The 16,080-nt window shown below is 36.2% G+C and overlaps 1 protein-coding gene and 1 long non-coding RNA gene across 3 annotated transcripts in view; one reads left to right on the plus strand and one right to left on the minus strand.

Moving 5' to 3' along the window:
* The window catches only part of LOC123271846 (putative aminopeptidase W07G4.4), a 155,721-nt gene that overhangs the window by 46,504 nt on the left and 93,137 nt on the right, over window positions 1-16,080 (minus strand). For both annotated transcript variants that reach the window (XM_044738342.1, XM_044738343.1), the window contains exon 4: window positions 630-777. In XM_044738342.1, the coding sequence (XP_044594277.1) occupies window positions 630-777 (148 nt within the window). The remainder of the gene's footprint in view (window positions 1-629; window positions 778-16,080) is intronic.
* LOC123271931 lies at window positions 4,202-5,122 on the plus strand. Its single transcript, XR_006510963.1, has 2 exons — window positions 4,202-4,314; window positions 4,574-5,122. It is a non-coding gene; the product is annotated as an uncharacterized LOC123271931 (long non-coding RNA).

Here is a 16,080-nt window from a genome sequence, read left to right on the forward strand (position 1 = left end):
TATTTTTCTCTCAGTGAGATCTATCCAAAATTAGCTAGCGTCTGTATCAAACATCACCAATAATGCGAGTGAGCTGTTTTTTCTAGATTTTGTCAAAGTCGACGAAATGACGAAAGGAAAAAATCTCGTGAAGAGTTGTGATGAAGAAAAAAGGAAATAAAAAAAGGGTTTTATAAGTTTGCCATCTCGATTCTCAATTAGATGAAAAGGTATACGTACTTTTTGTTAGTGTTGGACTCGTTTTATCGTTATCAAATGAAGGATTTCTCGACGAAGGGCAGTTCTACCCTCGAGAGTATTCGAGTAACTCCATCGTTTAGTTTCCCATTTTTTTCCCATCCCACCGAAATTTCAGACTCGTGGCCCCTCACACTCCGTAATTTTGTGTCTTATCCTGACTCCCACTTCTGGGCCATTCAGGAGTGCCACTACTCGAAAAGTTTATCGCGCAAACACCTTCAGTACCTCGACATGGGCAAGAGAACGTGTGCTGAGAAATAAAAAGAAAGAGACGACGAAGAAAAGAGGAATGATGCTCTCTTTTCTTCAATGTAGGTACTTTTTTTGGGTTGAACTTGTTTTATTTATTTGTCTTTTTACTCCCATTTTTTCACCACTTCAAGACTTACCGATATCCCTGGCTGCGTATCTCCCGCTCTCGAGTGCACAGGCGAGTTTTACGATACCCTCTAGCTTTTTAGTGCTGATGGGACTCCAGACACCCAGCTGATATGCTTTGTAACAATGATCTTGACTTATTTCTCGAACTTCTAGTGGCTTAAAAACAAAAGAAAACATATAAAAGTTTATTTATATTTTATAAATTAGTTGATTTAGTTTTCTCGTTTATCAACGAGATAAATGCAATTTGGCACCCTACTTTCAACTTGTTAAGGTCAAGCAATTTTTATAACTTTTACTGTCCGTATTTAATGCATATATTGGACCAGAAGTTAGTCAACATCTGCCATTTTTTAATAAGAAAAATATTCTTGTTTAGAAGATGAAAAAATCTCCATGAGTAATTTTTTAAAAATTCAAAAACAAAATTTTTTTTTCAAATGACAGGATATTATAATTACTTAATAACTATACAAGGTATCTTATAAAGAATGGTGGATGGTGACTAACGTCTGGCTCAGATTCATATATTGCAATTATTGAATAATATTGTATGAATAAAAAGTAAAAACACATCTGATATTTCAAAAAAAAATAAAATTTCGGCAATTAAGAAAAAAATTACTGAAATAAAAAAATTATCTAATTCGGTGTCGTTTTATATAACTAATAAAAAAAATCATGTAGTCTTTTGTGTGTCTAAATCTGTCTACAAATAAAGTTCAGCCAGAAGAAAAATTCTGAAATTGAGTGAAACTCACTTGAATCTAGAAAAATTTTTAAGCTCTAGAATTTTTCTTCTTAAATCGAGTAATTTTTCTTATTTTGTAGTGTAGATTTAATATAAAACTAGATATAAAACTAATATATTACTAGATTTAATATAAAAAAAAAAAAAAATAAACAGTAAGAGTAAAAATTTTTTTCTGTTCAAAATTATTATTACTTTTTTTTTTTTTTTTAATTTGTTTAATTTAAAATCACATAAAGTACCAAGGTTACGAGCGACTTCGGTAGGGAGTAAACTTTTGTGGTTGGACTCGTTTTATTTTCTTGAGCTTAGCAGCATAATACACTTGAATATTGAAAATATTCATTGCTGTACGCAAGGATTAAACCCATTCCAATGCTTTGGTAAGCAAGGGCAGGATTCGATAAGTTACTGTGCGCCTAAAAATTATTATTGTATCTTATCTTGTTTATAAAAAGTTAACAAGAGTTAAAATTTTCTTCTTTCAGTGTTTAGTGAAAAAAAAAAAAAAAAACACTTACAGAAAATTTACTATTTCTATTTGAATTTCGGATAATTAACTTTGAAGGCTTGCTAATAAATCTATGAATCATCTATTGTTATTGTAATCATAAGTAACTTTCGGATTTTGTGATAATAACAACTAAAGTACATTGTACTTGTCTCTGTTTACGCTTTGATTATGAAAATATTTCGAGAATAATTAACATTCCTATTTGTGTTTCGGTGAATAAGTTTTGAAGGCTAGCTAGAAAATCTGTGAATCATCTATTATTATTATAATTACAAGTGGCTTCCGGATTTTACACTGCTTATAACTAAAGTATATTGAGATTGTCTTTGTTTACATTTTTTTATTCGATTTATTTCTATTAATATCACTATCAATAATGATGTAAAGTAAAGTGCAATGTGTTTTTAAGAGAATTTTCTTTCTGGTTGTGAGTATAGTTTACAATCAAGTATAGTTCCTACATATCTAACGATCAGGTAATTTTGATCATTATTCAGATAGACAGCAACTTGTGCAACTCGTGGTCAATTTTTTCTAATGAATAATTTTTGATTGTGAGTAATACACCTGATATAATTGATAGACTTCCATAGAGGAAAGTACCAAGAGGCCTAGCTTGGCCCAGGCTTGGCCCAACTATGTAAAACTCTGGGCCAAGCTTGTAAGCCAGGCTTGGCCCAGTCCTGGTTGAAGTCTGGGATGTTAACGATGGGCCAAGCCTGGTTACCAGGGCTGAGCCATAGTTAATTTTCAAGTCTGGCCCATGCCATTTGATAAAAAATGATAAAAAAGAATTATTGGGATGTTATTTTTTTATTTTATTTTGTAAGTAAAGTAAATTCAAACCTAACTGTTGCTAATTATAGAAATAAAGTGAAAATTGTATCCGTTCTAACCGAGATTCGAACCTGAGCCGTGCGCTTGCCAGACCGATAACTAACCTCTACACCGTACGACCGATAAATTGATACACATCTCATTATTCTGATAAGCTAAATCTATATGGTAACGAAGTGTGACGGTTTATTATTTATATAATTTATATAATCCAGGTTCGATTCCTGGTTTGAGCATTTTCTGAGTTATTATTTTTTCGGTTACCGAAAAAAGTGTCACTGAGTAAATAAATCTTTCTTTGAATTTTAATTGTTAAATTTCACCTGAATTTTCTCTGATGGTATGAGACCTCATACCGATAAAATTATTATGGTGAAGAAGTAATCATAAAAATTTAGTAATTCTTCAAAAGAATTTTCGGATCGGGATTCATGGCTTAATTTACTAAAAATATATTAGTTTAAAAACTACCGATCTTCACATCATTCATCAATTTAACTTATATAATTTATGTTATTTAATATTCTGTTTCGATGAAAATTAACTATTTTTTACAAATGTTTATTATAATTAAAAAAATTCAAGAGTCAAGTTCTTATATTTCTTTAAACTTTGTACATCGTTCTGTATATTTTTAATATCTTATGATAAATTTTCATGTTTAAAATTATCAATATTAAAAATTCAACTGTAAATTATTATATTTTAATTTTTTTAAGACTACATCAATTTTGACGATATGCAATTGTCTTGGTTAAATAATAAATTTTAAATTTTAGAATTTGTTAGCAAATATTCGTTGAACAATAAATATTTACTGTTTGAAATTCTATTACTTAATGATTTATTAAGTTTGAATTTCCCATTTAATGGCTAAAGCTAGGTTACCCAATTCTGGCTCAAGTCTGGGTTGCCATTCAATGGCCATGGCTACAAAGAAAAAAAAATTTACTTAAATCAGGTAAATAATTTTTAAGAATTTCATCTTCTTGATTTGAGTAGAAAAATTCTTAAACTAAGAAATTTTTCTCAATTTAAGTAAATTTTATTTAATTAAAGAATTTTTCGTTTTGATTGAAGACAATTAAACTCTTCAAAGTTATTTTCTTGGTTCAAGAATTTTTCTCTTGAATCAAGCTAATTTTTTTTTCAGTGTAGGTTTTCCAATCTTGGCATACCCTTGGGGAATCATTGTGGCCGTGACTGGGTGACCTAGTTCTGGCACAAGCTTGGATAATTATTGGCATGGCCGAGGCTGGGTTAACCAGTCTTGGCCCACGTTTTGGTCGCCAATGAATGGCCAAGGCTAGGTTAGCCAGTCTTGGCCCAAGGTTGGATAATCATTGGCATGGCCGAGGCTGGGTTAAACAGCCTGGCCCACGCATGGGCCAATACAGGTACGCCGAAGCTAGGTTTCCCAGTACTGGCTCAAGCCTGGCCCCTTTGTCAACTCTGGGGGTTTTCTGCATGGACTAAGCAGCTGCTAAATTCTAGACTAATTTTTTTAAACAACTTATTATTCAATGTGAATTTTTTGTGAATTCAAACTGCCAGTGTAGATAGATGAAGTAATTATTATTCAAAATCAAACGTGAGTCATTTTACTAAAAACAAAAATTTTGAATCAAGAACATTATTATGAAAAATTTTATTATCTTGAATCAAGCAAAAAAATTGGTGAACTGAAAAATCGTTTTTGATTTAAGTAAATTTTTATTTTGAGAATTTTCCAGCTTGATTCAAAATAATTAAATTATTCTCAATTATGATCTTGGTTCGAAATTTTTTTCTCTTGAGTGAACTTAATTTTTTTTCAATCAGTGTATGAATAAATAAAATAATTGTTTCAGGATAAAGTTTCATTCAAAGTTCAAATTTTTGTGGTGAGACTTTGCTAGTGGGTCTAATACAAGAACAAGAAAAATTGTCTGCTTATTCACGAGAAGTCAATTTTGTAATCCAAGAGACTACGACCAAATTCTGTGTTCAAAATCATCGATCGTCGGCTTTCATCATTAATTCATCGATACGACGATCAAATTTAATCTCATATTTATACTCAGATAATTTATTTATAATTTTTTCGATTAAAATACAATAGATCATCATGTTTCCGTGGTGGAGCTATCCACTTGTGGTATTCGGAATTTTGATACTTTTGGCGATCAAACTTTGCATACAAAATTCAAATCAAAACCATCGAATTGCTCCGCGTTAATTTAATATAAACGACCTTTTTTTGTAAAATGTGTAAGTTCTGCGTTTACAAAGAATTATGTAATACATATTAAAATGATCGAACTCTTACTTAGTGTTAACATGTACTATCTTCAGTTAATTCTAAATTTTACATTGAATATTGTTGACATAAATTTTGCTATTAGTTTTTTAATTGAAGAGTAAATTTAATATGTAAAAAACATTTCACCAAATAAAACAAATAATATTTTTAATTTTTTGTATACTTTGGTAGACTAGCTTGTTGTCTTGAAAACAATTTTAGTTAAATTATGTATTACACACGAAATATTTTTATAAGAAATGTTGTATTAATAATTTAAAAAATATTGAATGTAATCAATTATAAAGAAACCAATAAATATAAGTGGAATGTAAAATCATAAATGTAAAATTTATTTTCTGAGATTATTCAAAATTCAAGCGTGCTGATATTTTCTTTTCTTCCAACATCTTAACACTTATTTAGCAATCTGTGTTAAAAAATTATCATATTTTTCATAGTGAAACCACCTAGTATTATTCGCAATGCAAAAATTGTAATGTTTTGTAGTTGTTTTTGAAAAAGCTGGAATTCACATTCAAGAAAATGATATAAGATTTTCAGCATACCTTAACCTAAGTACATTTCATCTGAACTTTATTAGCTACTTTACATTTTTAAATTAAAAAAGATTTGATAACATGCTTTTAACCTATTTTTTCTAATTTGGAGTTATTCATCCACAGGAAATAATAAATTTATCAATAATTATATGATAAAACTAATTTTAACTTATATAAACTAAGAATTATAAAATTTAACTTTTAAAGATAAATTTTTACGAGCTGATAAAAGTAGTTACATTGACGTTAAGCCGGTGTTTCTTTGAACGTAATTGTCAATACTAACAATACCAGTAGGAATCTATACAATAGTATAATATTATAAAGAAAAAAGATTTGATTGTTTATTTGTTTGTTTGCATTGAATAAGCTCCCCGGGTGACATAGGCTATAATGTGTTTTAAAATTTTCGTTGAATACCGGTGCGAAGCCGGTGCGGGCTGCTAGTAAATTATATATGGATATATATTGAAACACTAAATTTTTGCTTAATTTAAAAATTTAATTATTTAGACCATTAAACCTCGCGGATAAGAAATAATCGCCTAAACTTCTAAAAATTGGGATTCGCTGCTCTGGGATATTCCGCTCCCCATACAAAAAATGAAGATCGGCCCAATACTGGGCCAAGACTGGTAACCGATCTTTAAGTATCGGCCGAGTATCGTGAAATATCGTTGGGCCAAGACTGGGCGAGTATCGGATGGTAACACCAAGCCGATGTAGGCGACTGAGCGTCGGCCGAACATAGTAATCAAGCATTGCCCGAGCATCGGCCAAGCATAGGCAAAAAATCAAATTTTAGGTAAAATAATAAAAAAAAATTTGTTTTTCGTTGTTTATTTTTTAATTATTATTATTCTGAGGTGATGGACTACTGGTTGGTAGAAATTAATTCTGAAAAAATTCGGGTGTGGAGAGATTTGAACCTGATCCGTCTGCGTGGAAGTATCGAGCGGTGTCACGGGCGCTGCTAACTGATCTGAATGTAGTGTTCTTAGTTTAATCATTTCAATGTTCAACAATCAATTTTTCTCAGTATAATTGAGTTAACTTGATTGTTGTTACGAATTTTTCTATTTATTTCATAATTGAACAATTTCTGAATTTTAATAATAACAAATAACTTCCCAATTTTTTAAAACTTCATTTTTTGAGCAAGAAGTTCAAAATTAATTAAAAATAAATGATTTATTAGTAAATAAATCTATATATTTATATTTGCATATTTTTATTTATATTCATAAATCTATTTATAAGTAAATGAATCATTTATTAAAAATCATTAGTTTCTTGCTAAAATATTTTTTTTTTTTAATACTAAAAGAAATAGTTTTAACTGATTGGGTAATGTAAAAATTCTTCTAAAAAAATATTCATTAATTTATTAAATCTGTTTTAGTGAAAACAAATGTTAATTTAATCCTAATAGAGCTTGTTGAATAATAACAATATTAAAAACTAAAAAATGATCAATATAATATGTATAAAAAAAAAACATTGTTAATAATTTGAATTGGTGTTTTCTCCTAAAAAAATCTCTTAAGATATTTTTTAAAAATTGATTTACTAATTTTTAGTACATATTAGTTTACAATTTGGTCAATCGTGTTTTGTCGCAAACTCTCCAAGAAGGAGAATTTCCGTAATTATTTTGTCTTCTTAAGTATTCAGGAATCAGGATCAGGAATTCTAAATTTAAAATAAAACACTCGGTGTTGGGGCGAATAATTATAAATAATTTACTCCCCAATGGGAGAAAACTCTAGTAATGACTAGAGAAAAACTCCTCGAAGATAGATACAGTCGTGTATGACATGAATATGTGTGTGTATAAGTGAAAGAATTGTATTGAAGATACAATAGGGGTGAGAGATGATCTCAGCCGCCGATAGGTTATTTAGGTTAACCGTCGACCTGTTAATGATGATCCGAGAAGATCTGAGAATTTTAATCCGAGAGGATCAAATGTGTGTTTGATCTGGAAGATCGAGTGAGTTGATCCAAGAGGATCAAAGTATTTATGATCTGATAATGTAAAGTAGTTAGTTAATTTGAGATGAATTAGACTTAAATTAGTCAATTTGAATTCTTTCGTGATTATGACTGTTTTTAATTTATTTTTATTAATTATGCATTATTCGCGAGAACCTTAAATAAATCGCAATATTTGATAATTATTACGTGAGAAGCACTGAGTTCAATATTTTTAATATAAGTTAAATTGTATATTATGAAGCTAAATTTATTCGAAATCTAATTAATTATTACTCGTTACTGAAGATTTTGAAGTTAAACTAATATTTAAAGGTGATGAAATTACGCGTCTTATTACACGGCGTGTAAGTTAAAACAATGGCCGCGACGCCACACCAAAGTACTGCGTCACAACTATCAAAAGTGTTTAAATTTAATTACGATAAATTTATATTATTTTCACGATAAAGAATACGAATTTAATTAACTAGATGAGTTACTTTAATATCAGAATGGATGTATTACTATGTAATTGTTCACAATGAAAAACACAGAATAATGAAATTAAGTGTTAGCGAGGCTAGCGGGTATTTTGCGTCGGTCACAGGTCTCAAACACAACTGAACTTCGCACATGGCGACTCGCGCCTCGTGCTTCGTGCCGGCCGGGCTTCTTCCCGCTAGCTCATGGTGCGCAGGTGCAGCAGCCATTACAAAATGTGTTATTGGACATCCTCGTGGAGCACAGTCATAGAAACGACTCTTGTTGAGTCTCGAGTATAGTTAAGATTTTAGTATAGTAATGAGAGTCAGGGTGACCAACTCTCTTTTGCCTTGGCGGCAAAACAAATCGTTAGATTAAAAAAAATTTAAAACAATAATACAACATAATAATGACTAATACGTATTAATTGTTTTCAAGTGTAATAAAGAATTAGCCAGAGCATCTGCCAAGCAATGGCTGATAATCAAATCACATACCATTATACTATAATAAATATCGTACGGTAGCCGATGGCTTACCTAGACTAGGCCAGTACAAATCGCCAATGTTTGGTCGAACATAAAAGCCGATGGTGTACCGAGGCTAGGCCGATACAAAATGCCGATACTTGGCCGAGCATTAGTAGTCGTGCGTTGGCCAATGAACGGAAATTGTTAAGCATCGGAAACTTTGTATGGGTCCCGTGAACCAATGAATGTCTTCGTCTTTAGATAATTTTATTAGTTTTAGACAGAAGTTCTCACGCGTGCCAGTTAACTTGCTTTAATTACTTACAAATTTTTAACTGCAACGATGCCCCTTCGTCCTTGATTGACCCTTTGGCTGGTTGAATATAGATAGTCGTAGTAAATAGATAGGTGAATATTAGATCAATTAGAATAATTAACAATACTTTTTATGAATTTTTAGTAAGTTTTGGTGAGTAATCACCTAATAGTGGTAATAGTGGTATGTTAAATTGACTAAGAAATATCTAACGTAGTAGTTGACACCGGGGGATAGATCGAAGTGTCGATCAATGCTCAGGTTTTGAGGCTCGTAGCTGATTTTCCCCTCCTCGTGTCGTCTTGTGACGTCACGGGGGCTACACATTAATTTAGCTAGTGTCGGTAACGGAAATTTCGGGTGGTAGTTTGTCAGGCTGATAAAATCGGGACATTCTGACCTCGTCAGTTATAATACAGGCGTAAAATTTCTAATATTTTGAAAAAATTTTCAAATAATGCTTTATAATGTTCAAAAACGATTAATAACCCCTGATAAAAAAAATTAGTAAAACGGTTCACCCTAAAGGCTATCCCTGCAACTTCCCGCTAATTCCATACCTGGGTACTTAAAATTGTACTTATGACGTTTTTGAGATTTTTGAGCTCAAAATATAATTTATGTGATATTTTGAGCTCGCTGAGCTCGAAGAGATAGTGTTTCTATGTATTTGAGCTCTTCGAGCTCAAAAGTCTGCTAGAAGTTTCATAGAACACTACTTATGGAATTTTCAAACCGCAATAACTTTTGAATGGATCAACCGATTTTCACGCGGTTGGCGGTATTCGACGCAGTTTCATCAGCCTCATAAAGAATTTTCAGGTTTTAATTGATCGAATCAAAAATTTTGTAGTCATTTCAAAAAAACACTTTTTTCGCTTTTCTTTCGTTCACGATATCTCTCGAAAGAATGAACCAATTTTGACCAGCTTGGTGGCGATCGACGTGGTTTTTTATTATCTAGAGCTGATTAGTTTTTGGAATTGATCAGTAAAGCCGTTTAAAAGTTATCCAAAAAAATTACATTTGAAAAAATTTTTTTTCTTAGTTTTTTTAAGATTTCTCAAAATCTACTGTTTCGAATCGGTCCAAATTATACTCAAAATCTAAGTTTAGCCAAGCCCTTTCAAATGGCACCAACCGCAATAAAATCAGATAAGCCGTTCAAAAGTTATAAGCGGTTCACATACTTTCACACACACACACACACACACACACACACACACACACACACACACACACACACACACACACACACACACACACACACACACACACACACACACACACAGTGACAACCTCGTGGGAGTAGTCAGGGAAGCTTCCTATGACCTTCAAACATCGAGATTTAATGAAAACTCGATTTTTGCAAAACGGAGTGAAAACAATAACTTCCCGATTTTTGAAAATCTTCGATTTTCTTAGCGGGAAGTTAAAAATTGATTACTATTTATTAAGCTCATTAAACCATCAATAAATGAATTTTCAACGTTGGATCATAGAATAAATATTTATTCATTGTCAGTAAACTATTCTTCCGACCTCTGAATAAAAATTAAGTGTAAAAATTTAACTTTGATACACTTTATATAAACCGACGACTTATAATATCATATAATATAATTTCATGGAATCAGATAAAATAATAATTTTCTTATGCGTAATTATTTTCTATTTTTCATGAAAAGAAAATGAAAAATAAAATAAACAATAACACAATGGAAGCAACAAATTACAAATTTTTTCATTGCCTTAAAAATTAAAAGTGTATTTTTATTATGAAAGATTAAGGCATTTGCTTATAAGCGGTTATTATATTTCACTATTGAAAAGAATAAAAAAAAAAAAATGTTTTTCACTCTGAAACAAATAACAGTCAGTTATAAATAAACTTTCATGGAATGTTAATACATTTTCATGAATTGTAATCCGATATGCCTTTACTTCAAAAAAAAAATTAGGAAAACGGTTGACCCTGAAGGCCATTCCTGCAACTTCCCGCTAATTCCATACTTAGGCGCTTAAAATTGCACCAATGACGTTTTTGAGCTCTTCGAGCTCAAAAATACAATTTATGGGTTATTTTGAGCTCTCCGAGCTCAAAGAGATTGCTTTCCTATGCTTTAAAACTCTTCGAGCCCAAAAGTCTGATAGAGATTTGATAAGACACTATTTCTTGAATTTTTAAACCGCAATAACTTTTGAATGAATAAACCGATTTTTACGCGGTTAGAAGCATTCGACGCAGTTTTTCAAGCCTCACAAAGAATCTCAAATTTTGAATTGATCGCGCTAGGAATTTTGGAGTTATTCCGAAAAAACACTTTTTTCGGTTTTCTTTCGTTCACGATATCTCTCGAACAAATCAACCGATTTTGACCGGACTGGTGGCAATCGACGTGGTTTTTTGAGGTTAAGAGCTGATTAGTTTTTGGAATTGAACCTTTAAGCCGTTTAAAAGTTATTCCAAAAAAACCACATGTGAAAAAAAATTTTTTTTCAGTTTTTTTAAGATTTCTCAAAATTTATTGATCTGAATCGGTCCAAATAGTTTTCAAAATCTAAGTTTGGTCAAGCCCTTTTGAATGGCACCAACCGCGATGAAATCGGTCAAGCCGTTCAAAAGTTATAAGCGGTTCACATACTTTCACACACACACACACACACACACACACACTCGGGGCAGAAGAGATACTGCTACCGGGCGCGTCTCCCCGAGCGGATGGGAGAACGCTCGCTGTCCTTGGATGACACTTAATCTCTTAGTTGATGAGGTACAGCGGGTAGGAGCCAAGCAAAATAACCAAACAAAATAAGCTCCCGTGGACAAAACTCCCCTTTAATGGGTTGGTCACACTAACTGACCTAGCAAGACGATTGGTTCCTGCAGTAACTCACTGGGAGTGTCCGGAACCTGTATCGTAGTTTCCGACGATGCAGGCCACGGCTGATGTGAGCTTGCTCTGCCGAGGTGAAAGTTGCAGCAGTGGATCAGGAGCCAGCCACTTCGGGCCTTGATCAGGAAGTACGCAGTGAGTGTTAGAGATCGGAATCTTCACCGCTCCGAGCGAGTCTAGTCCGTCCGTGTATTCCGGGACTGGCTAAGTGTCGGCTAGGCCTCAGGGAACTGGGGTAGGAGTACTATCTCCGAGGGTACACCCGTTCCTAGTTATGGCAACCCGCTCCACTCCGTACGATGCGCTGGTAAATCAAAAAAGTATGAGTACGTTACAGGAAACAAACATGAATAGAAACGGGCTTCATGCTCAACAAGCAGCGATTGAAGCAAGCGCTGACATGAAGAGAACGCAAGCGTTGGAGCGCCTTGAGAAGCTGACCATTGAGCTGCAAGAGTTTGTCCAAACTAAGGTCAATATCCACAAGGAGATAAAGACCAAGACAACCGGTGTAGTCAATGCTCTTGGAAGATTCAAGAAACTGGACGAAGAATGGCGCTCATCATTACACCGCACCCCCTTGTGCTACATCGGAGAGAAACAGTCAAGTGGTTGTTGAAGAAGCGATGGACACTGGAGCCGAAGGTGACGGAGAATCAGTCGCTGAAGAAGAAAGTGAAACTATCACAACGGCAGAGACTGAATCCTTTGACCAAGACGGCCGCATCCTGAGGAAGTTGAAAAGAAAAATTCGTTCTCCCGAAGGCGGAGCTTTTCATACTCCCAAGAAGCTGAAAGACGTTGGACCTGGTCATCCCATCAAGAAGCAGGAAGTGGTTAAGGATCTTCCACAAAACTCTTGTGAACAGAACAAGAAGCCAGGCTGGGAAAAGGTGCAGTCCAGAAAGGACAAGAAGAAGGAGCGCAAGAAACTGCCCCCAGAAAACGCACTGGTGCCTCCACCGAAGCCGAACCAGAAGCCAAGAAGAACAGCAACGAGACCGGAGGCACTTATTATCCGTCCAGCGAACAAAGATAAGTATTCTGAAATACTTACACGGATCAAGGCGGACGTTCGCCCAGATCAGGTCCGCAACACAGTCGAGAAGATACGCAGGACCGCGACAGGGAACATTCTCATCACGCTGTCGAAAGGCAGTAGTGATAGAGGTAAAGACCTGCAGAAGACTATCGCGGGAATACTTAAGGAGGACGCAAATGTCATTAGTACAGGACCTGAAGAAGACCTGGAAATTCGCGATATTGACGATACTACAACTAAAGATGACATTCTAACAGCTTTACAAGAGGCAGCTGGAAACGATTGTGGTATAACAGTAGAGGCCATTAAAATTCGTAAGGTCTTACGTAGCAGAACACAAATTGCGTCGGTGACTCTGGCAGCAACGGTAGCGCAGAAAGTGGTAGGAGAACACGGTAAGATTAGGATCGGCTGGACCAATTGTCGTATTAGAACAGTACTAAGACCAGTCCGATGTTATAAATGCTGGCATTTTGGACACCGTGCGGTTCAGTGCACAAGTAAAGTCGACCGCTCCAAACTTTGCATTAAATGTGGAGAAGAGGGACACAAAATCGCCGAATGTAATAAGCCTGCTAAATGCGCACTGTGTGCGGATCAATCCGGTACAGAGAATAACGCCCATCATGCCGGCACAAGCAGATGCCCAGTATACCAAGAGGCACTCAAGAAGATAACTGATAAACGAAAATGAGAATACTGCAGCTAAACATCAATCACTGTGAAGCGGCACATGATTTGCTCATGCAGACAGTACGTGAACAGAAGCTTGACCTTGTGCTTATATCGGAACCGTATAAACACCTCGGCGGCCAACCATGGGAAACTGACTGCACCAAAAAAGCTGTCATATGGTCCTGTCGCAAGCTCCCTTCCAGAGTGTCGTTAACAATGGCAGCGCCGGCTTTGTAGCAGCATCGGTAGATGGCATCCGCTTTTACAGCTGCTACACACCACCTAGCCTCACTATTGTTGAATTCATGGACTTTCTGGATCGACTGACGGAGGACGCGAAGCAGTACTACCCAGTGGCAATAGCTGGAGACTTCAACGCCTGGGCAGTGGAATGGGGCAGCAAACACACCAACGCTCGAGGTAAAGAACTACTGGAAGCTTTTTCTACGTTAGATGTAGTATTGTTAAACAGCGGCGATGCGCCGACGTACACTAAAGGAGACGCAAGTTCTATTGTGGATCTTACTTTTGTCAGCAGCAGCCTCATCAGAGGAAACTACGACTGGAAGGTGATGGAGATCTACACGGCCAGCGATCACAATGCGATTCTCTGGGAAGTATCAAAGGACCAGAATCCTAGAAGACCGGCTAAGAAACTTGACATCGTTGGGTGGAAGGTGAAATCCTTTGACCCAGGTGCTCTAGTAGCTGCCCTAAATAGTGAACCGCTTACTACTGGATCTGCAGAAGAAATGACCAAGGACTTGATGAAGAGAGTGACCCAGGCTTGCGATACCTGCATGCCCCGTAAACGGGGCATGAACCAAAGACCTTCGGTGCACTGGTGGAACGAACACATCAGCTTCCTACGGAAAGAGTGTCTCAAGAAAAGAAGAATATCTCAGCGTGGTTATCGGCGGCCTGACTCAGCGGAACTAGTCGCAGAATACAAGAAAGCTCGTCGACATTTAAACAAAGCCATCAAGGATAGCAAGAAGAACTGCTGGAAAGAGCTAATCAACGAGGTGGACAAAGACTTGTGGGGTAGACCTTACAAGGTAGTCATGGCACACCTGAAATATCAGCCAATGCCGTCTCCTACGTGTCCTCAACTCTTACAGAAGATCGTGACTGCGCTGTTTCCACGACAGCGCGTTTTCAACTATCTGTTGACACAGGACGAACTGAATGATATTCCACCTGTCACGAAAGAAGAACTGATGGAAGCTTGTAACCGCGTCGGGAATAATAAAGCACCGGGATTGGACGGAATCCCTAATATTGCCTTGAAAACATCTATTAAAGCAGCGCCAGCGTTATTCCTCGACGTCTACAACATCTGCTTGAAGGAAGGGATTTTTCCTCGGAAGTGGAAACAACAACGGCTGGTACTACTTCCTAAAGGGAAAAAGCCACCGGAAGAACCGTCATCTTATCGTCCACTCTGCATGCTGGATACAGCCGGTAAGATACTAGAACGTATAATCCACCAAAGGATAGAAGCAGTTGTCGATCCACTCTTGGCAGACAATCAGTACGGATTTCGGAAAGGACGATCAACCCTGGACGCGATCAACCTGGTTGTCGGTATAGCCAAAGACGCAATCGCCGGTACCAGATGGAAGGGGGAACGAAGAAATATTGCCTGGTGGCAACTTTAGACATAAAAATGCCTTTAACTCCGCCAACTGGGATTGCATCATGCAAGCCCTTCAAGAGATGAACGTATCAGGATACCTACGAAGGATAGTCGCTAGCTACTTCACAGATAGAGTCCTGAGATATGACACGAAGAATGGTCCAAAGGAGTATGATGTTACTGGAGGTGTACCGCAGGGTTCTGTTCTCGGTCCACTTCTCTGGAATGTCATGTACAACGGATTGCTGAGACTGAAACTACCAAGAAACGTCAAACTGGTAGCGTACGCGGACGACGTAGCCGTAGTAATAGTCGCCAAGCATCTTGATGAGATAAAACATATGTTCGCTATCACCTTTGAGCGAATTAACCAGTGGATGGACACAGTAAATTTACAACTGGCTAAACAGAAGACCGAGGCTGTACTTATCACTAGCAGAAAAGTGGTGGAAACGATCAATCTAAACGTCGGAGACCAAGAAATCACATCCCAACCATTCATTCGATATCTGGGAGTGATGCTCGATGCCCGACTTAACTTTAAACAACAAGTTGAACACGTGACCACCAAAGCATCAGCAGTAGTAGCCAACCTAGTACGATTGATGCCCAACATCGGTGGCCCGAAGCAGACAAGGAGGTCATTGCTATCATCAGTAGTTACATCGGTCCTCACATATGGTATATCCATTTGGGCCGACGCACTTGAGATCCAAGAATCATGGAGGAAAGCATGTCCAGTTTACCGACTGAGCGCGCTAAGAGTAGCCAGCGCCTTTCGAACAATATCAGAGGAAGCAGTGTGTGTCATTTCCGGAACTTTGCCGCTCAGAGTCCTAGCTGAGGAAAGACGTAACCTTTACCAACGAAAGAGGACAACCGCACAAAGTGCCGAGGAACTCAGAGCTAAAGAACGGCAGAACAGCATCGCGCGATGGCAATCGCAGTGGGACGCCGCGACAACAGGGAGATGGACACACCGTCTCATACCAAGGATTGACGTTTGGCTTAACC

Source organism: Cotesia glomerata, linkage group LG9 (assembly GCF_020080835.1).
Source record: "Cotesia glomerata isolate CgM1 linkage group LG9, MPM_Cglom_v2.3, whole genome shotgun sequence".
NCBI classification, from domain to species: Eukaryota; Metazoa; Arthropoda; class Insecta; order Hymenoptera; family Braconidae; genus Cotesia; species Cotesia glomerata.